This window comes from Lacerta agilis, chromosome 5, assembly GCF_009819535.1.
Source record: "Lacerta agilis isolate rLacAgi1 chromosome 5, rLacAgi1.pri, whole genome shotgun sequence".
NCBI lineage: Eukaryota > Metazoa > Chordata > Lepidosauria > Squamata > Lacertidae > Lacerta > Lacerta agilis.
In genome coordinates this window covers 72,902,900-72,909,143 of record NC_046316.1, presented here as the reverse complement: position 1 = coordinate 72,909,143, position 6,244 = coordinate 72,902,900, and the positions used below count along the sequence as shown (strand labels likewise).

At 43.6% G+C, this 6,244-nt stretch overlaps 1 protein-coding gene across 1 annotated transcript; it reads right to left on the bottom strand.

Moving 5' to 3' along the window:
• Positions 1-1,309: 1,309 nt before the first annotated feature.
• LOC117047373 (glucose-dependent insulinotropic receptor-like) lies at positions 1,310-2,911 on the bottom strand. Its single transcript, XM_033150437.1, has one exon. The coding sequence runs from the start codon at positions 2,502-2,504 to the stop codon at positions 1,458-1,460; it is 1,047 nt and encodes a 348-aa protein (XP_033006328.1). The 5' UTR covers positions 2,505-2,911; the 3' UTR covers positions 1,310-1,457.
• Between the last annotated feature and the right edge of the window lie 3,333 nt (positions 2,912-6,244).

Below are 6,244 nucleotides of genomic sequence, written 5' to 3'. Positions count from 1 at the left end.
AGCAGAAAGGGGGGGGCATGGAGCCTACTTTAGGCAGGAAGTTAAATTAGACTGGCATTTTAGTACCACCCAACTCTATGATTTAGGTGCTGTTACGGTTCTGGGTCCAGACTCTAATTGAGGAATTGAGCTTAGACAGGCGAACTCATCCATTGTCTCCTGAGACAGATAGATGCAACTGTAATGGTCCTGGCAGCATGGGTTAGATTTTTGTGAGGTTTACAACTTCTGAAGAGCCAAAAGGTCCTTACATCTGATCTGCAGCATGAGTTGATTCCCATCATATATGACTTTGTACTGTGGCCTTTCACAAGCAATCGAAGAGTGTCACAATACTAGAAACAAATTGCTTATGTGCCATGCATGTCAGGTTTCCCTGAACAGCCTGCATGGCCGCTAATTTCTGTTCTCCGTCTTATTAGAAAACAGGCAGCAAGTCAATGGAAGCAACAACTGTATGGGACCTCCTCCCAAGAGCAGGGCAGGGGGGTTAAGTTTAAGGTAAACAGCGTTTCCGTGCACTGCTCTGGTTCGCCAGAAGCGGCTTTGACATGCTGGCCACATGATCTGGAAGCTGTACGCTGGCTCCCTCAGCCAATAAAGCGAGTTGAGCGCCGCAACCCCAGAGTCTGCGACTGGACCTAATGGTCAGGGGTCCCTTTACCTTTTAAATAACAATGTAGTACAGCAATAAGGATGGGAGAAGAATGTATAGGCTGGAGATGGATTTGGGGATTTTATTTAAGTTTATTGATGCTTGCATTAAATTAACTGCATAGAAATTGGTACTTAAACTAGACCCAACACATTTTCCCTTCTAGCTCGTTTATCTAGACCAGGGGTGGCCAACTCCCAAGAGACTGCGATCTACTCAGAGTTAAAAATTGGCAGCGATCTACCCCCTTTTGTTTAGGAAGGAAAGCCCTGTTTTGGGGTTGGGGTTCAGGTCAAAGTTGTTGAGCTTTTTTAGGGAGGAGGGAAACCCCGTTTTTGGGGGGTGCAGGGGAGCCAAAGTTGAGCTTCTTTGGGAGGAGCCAGTGATCTGCCAGTGATCTACCACAGACGTACAGTGATCTACCGGTAGGCCACATGTGGAAACAGATAACCAGGAAAAAAGGTACATATACCAGTATTTTACAAAGAGAAGGTAACACCACATACAAAATTCTGTGTTAAGAGTAAAATTATTTGCACACTTACTTCCAAAAGGCAGTTATTAAAAAGAACAGTAAGAGGCAAAATATATGCAGCACTGTTTTCTTAGCTCACTGTTGATCTCTACGTGACCAAATTATGGTTAACTGTAGTGGAATAGATAGAATAGGAAGCCCAAACCTTAGTTCAGAAAACTTGACTGCACATTTGGACTTTTTTTGCATTACCTTTTTTTACTGATGATCAGCACACAATAAGCTTTCCACCTGCTTTATGGTGGGTTTTCTCTCTTCCGCCTTGGATCAAGAAATGGTGAATACTCCTCTGAAATTGTTGAAGGGAGGAGATTTGGGCGGTTGATCCCCAGATGAATTTTGTCTTGTGGCTCCTCCGCAGGGTAAGTCACTTTGGTTTACGATGTTGAAATGGGTCACTGCCAACCTGTTAGACCTGTGGGGTTTTATTTGTCCCTTTCCCTTACACTTCATCATTTTGACCAACTGGTTTCTTATATCCTTGCTGTATAGCGAATAGATAAAAGGATTTATCAGAGAATTGGCTTCTCCTAAAATGAATAACAAATCCTTCAGCTGTGAGCTCAGGATGCAGGAGGTACAAGTAGCTTTCACAATGGCAGTTACATAATAAGGGGTCCAGAAGAGGACAAAACAGATAATCACAATGAGGACTGTCCTCAGAGCTTTGAAATGGCGGAGAGGAGCAGTAGGGGTATCTGGGTGCAAGCAGACACGCTGGATCTGCTTCTGATGAAGATAAGCAATCCTCCCCACCGAGATATGTAAACAGACCAAGGTCAGCAAGGCAGGGATGTAGATGCCAAAGCAGATTATGTACAGGTAGTCACTCTTGGCTGCTGCCAGGACCCCACAGCTACCTGAGAGTTCACTCTGTTGAAGTTGTGAGAAAATAAGTGGCATGTGTCCCACCAAGGAGGAAACCATCCACAGGACAACAAGAGAGAAGACTATAGGTTTCTTGCTCATAAGTGTAGGGTAATGAAGTGGCAACTTCACTGCCAAGTACCTGTCCAGAGAAACCAAAAGCAAGGTGAGAATGGACCCAATGCAAGGAGTGATGCTCATGCAGATCCGCAAGAGACAAAGAAACAGATTTCGGTCAAATAGCGCATCTGTTGCATCATCCAAAGCTTCCCCAATGCACATCACACCAACCAGCAGATCAGCAGCTGCCAAGTTAAGGATGAAGACATAGTTTCTGCTTGGTTTCTTCTTTCTCAGCTGACAGATGACTATGATCACCAAGAGGTTGGATGATGGGATGAAGACGCTTAAGAAGGTATGTAGCACTGTACACAACGTATCCGGCATCTTCTTTGAGAAGCAGCAGTGGAAACTACCGGGTTTAAAACATATGCCTTGCCTACGCAACTTACAATCAATCCACAAGAGGCGACATCAGGCTGGGAGGAAAAATACTACCGTTGAGAAACTGGTACAAGTGACAGCAGCAAGAAGTGATGATCCAGTGTCTAGAATCCATTGGCTCGGCTCTGCTGATCAGGTGGTTCTTTTCAAACCGCTGGGAAATGCTTGCCATTGAGAGAGATTGCCAGCATCACTGTAGCTTCCGAGTTCTTTTCCCCTTTGTGAATATAGGCTTTTCTTTATCACCTGGCAGAGATGTGTCTGAAGATGCATGAAGGCTTCAGGCACAGTGAACTCGTTGGCTTGAGGAGGAGGGGGAAAACACCTGGGGCAGGCAGTGCAGCCTTGTTCAATCAAACTGTCTTTGACGCAGAAAGATAAGGAAGGCATTTGACAAACAGAGTGGAGAAACACTGTGAGCTCCTCCCCACCATTAGGCAGCTAAAAGGAGCTCGTGCAGTTTAAAAAGCATGCTCTGTATGCATGTAGGAAAATATTCCTGTGTGTTTATGCTATTAATGCCAATGGAGTCAAATTATTTGATTACTACGGCCAGAAAACGGTCATTGTTTCCAGTTTAGTGGATACTGGATGTAAATACAAGGCTAGGGTGTGAATTGGTAAAAGCTCACCAGAATCCAAGCTTTCCAATACTGGTTGGCTTTGTTAAGCCAAAAGTAAAATGGGGGGGGGGGGGGCTTTGTACTTCCTACATTTTATTTAGGAATGCAATCCTGGTGTATTTCCTTACTTGGATTACGGTAAGTCCCATTGAACTCAGTCTCTAATAAGACAAGAATAGGATCACACTGTTAACTGGACAAAACACTTTTAAAAAATCAATTGTTCCACATCCTCTAGCTTTCTTTCAGGGTTTGGGGGTAAATCACCTGCACTGCCTGCAAAAAGTTCCAGGTTCAATCCCTGGCAACTCCAGGTATGGCTAGGAGAGCCCTCTCCTTGAAAACTGTTGCCAGTCGGTGTAGGAAAAAATGCTGAACTAGCTGGATTAATATTATGACTCGGTGTAAGGGAGCTTCCTAACACTTGATGTTTTAGGTTGCCAGGAAATCTTGCATTTTTCTTCTAAGTTCAAGGGTATGTGTTCGAGAGTTGTGATTTAGGACAGGGGTAAAACAATGTGGTGTCTTCAAGGCATTTTGGCCTGTAACTCCTGTCAGCCCCAGACAGCATGGTCAAGGTTGACTGACAGTTCAACAGCATCTGTTCTACACAGAACACTCGCAGGTCTCCATCCTCCAGAAATCGATGTTTTGCAATGACTTTGCAATATAAAAGTGATAATAGAGCACGAAGAGTAAGAGGAGAGGTGGTACAAGAAGGGGAAGAACAAATTAGTAAATCTCCTCCACCATCCCCTAAAGCCAAACCCAGCTTCCTGGCAGTTACAGAAGTCTTCTGCTTATATTTCTGAGAGTAACCAGAGCAGGGCCCCAAATACAGAGGGACAAGAACAGATAAATTATGGAAAATTGGGTGCTGGAAAGAATAAGCAGTCCATAAATAGTTGCAACAAATAGAACTGTGCTCTGTTAAGGTTTGAGGAAAGAGAATTTTATAGTGTACAGACAAAGGTATACCCAACTGTGCTATATTTAGACAACTGCAAGGAACTGGTTCAACTCAGGACTCACTCTAATATGTTGTCAATTTATCCTCTGTCCAAACAGTATTTTCATTAAGTTCACATTTACTGCAGTTTCCAGTTTTATTGTCAACCATTCCAAGATAGGTATCACTAGCGACTACTTGTTAATGGCCACCAGAAGAGTTTCAGTAATAGCTCCGCAAACACTGCTTTGGAGAGATTGTACCTTGTGGCTGTTCCTAAGCAATTCACACAGAACATCTGCCAAGCTTTTAGGGCCTGCAAGCTTCTAATCCTAGGTCTTTAAAACAGAGGCTAGTTACAGCTATGAGAAATAGGGACCCAACAGGGTAAAGCTCATAGGACCATCCTGCAGAACTGATGTTGTACTGCCTATTGATAGTGTCCTCCAAGAAGTTTCAACTGGAAAAATTAAAAATTAAAAGGGGGTAGGGAGAGAGACAGAAACAATCTCTTTTCAAAGGCATTACCCGAAGTATTTTTCTATGGTTTCAAAACTGCAGCACCTTGAAAACAGGAAAGGCAAGGCAACAGACTTTAAGGTCATATGAAGTGGGAAACAATCCCATTTTATAATTTGAGCACCAAAGTATTATTTAATCATTTTGATTGGAAGCCCACAAGAATATTGAGGAAAAACAAGTATATGGCTTTGGGTGCTCAATAAAAGTGTGAGTGAATTCACAATTGTGTGTGAATTCAGTGGGACTTTACTTTTTCCAGTGTTCGTTGGGCCAAACCCTATGATGTTCTCAGTTAAAAGATTTGTGAGAGTCGCGTACTTTTGGCTTACCAAAGACCAGTTATGAAGGATTAAACAAGTGATGTTTCCCATATTGCAAGGGTAGGAAGTCTTCAGCCTTCCAGATTTATTTTAGTTCAGCTTTATCAGCACCAGCTAGCACAGCTAATGGTCAGGGATGTGTAGTCCAGCAATAACTGGAGAGCCACAGGGTGTCACACACCCACACATACACATAGACCAACAGTATACAGAACATTATTTCTTGTTTTAGAGTATTCTTTCTTCTTTAAACTCTCATATTGTTTTTAAAAAATACTGTGAATCGGGGTGGCTAACCTGTGGCCTTTCAAGTATTGAACTACAATTCCAATTAGTCCCAGCCAGCTTGGCCAGTGGTCAGACGATGGACAATAACAGTGGTACCTCGGGTTAAGAACTTAATTCGTTCCAGAGGTCCGTTCTTAACCTGAAACCGTTCTTAACCTGAGGTACCACTTTAGCTAAAGGGGCCTCCTGCTGCCACTGTGCCACCGCAGCACAATTTCTGTTCTCATCCTGAAGCAAAGTTCTTAACCCAAGGTACTATTTCTGGGTTAGCAGAGTCTGTAACCTGAGGTAGCACCGTATTTGGAAGGTCACTGGTTAGCCACCCATGTTGCAGATCAGAAGCAGAGAACCTGATCTGGCCAGCAGGTTATTCTTTTAACTCCCACCCCTTGTGGGCTGAATTTGGTGGGCAAGGTTACCCACCAGAAAACTGCCTGGTGCCACAGTGATGTCACCATGCTTGCAAAGAACTCTGTGTGGTGTTTTGAACCAATGTTGATCAGCAGGCTTGAAGTCATGCCCTCTGAGTTGATGGGCAGTGACTTCAACCATACCTTTTGCAGGGATTGGCCGCACAATTGCATTCTCCAAGGGCAACCAGATCTTTATGGAGTCATGACTCTCTTTGCCCCATGCCTGACAACACATGACATCAGGTGTGGGACGGGGGGGCATTGTTTCAGGTAAACAGTCTCACAGGCCCAACTTGGTCCTCCAGCACAGGTCCCCCACTCACCGCTGTAAATAACTGAAATTAAAAGTACCGTAACTCTTGTTATTAAAATAAACAAATGCCACGAGTAAAAGGGCTTTGGAATGATCTAGTATAAATTACGGGAACAAGCATAAATTATGCTAGAATGTGAAGAATGGAGGCAATCACAAGATTTGTATCCATAACAAACGAAGGTTTCCCTTTTGTTTACTTGATGAATACAAACACTCCTTCCAAGACATCATACCAAACCTGTTAAGAACGGC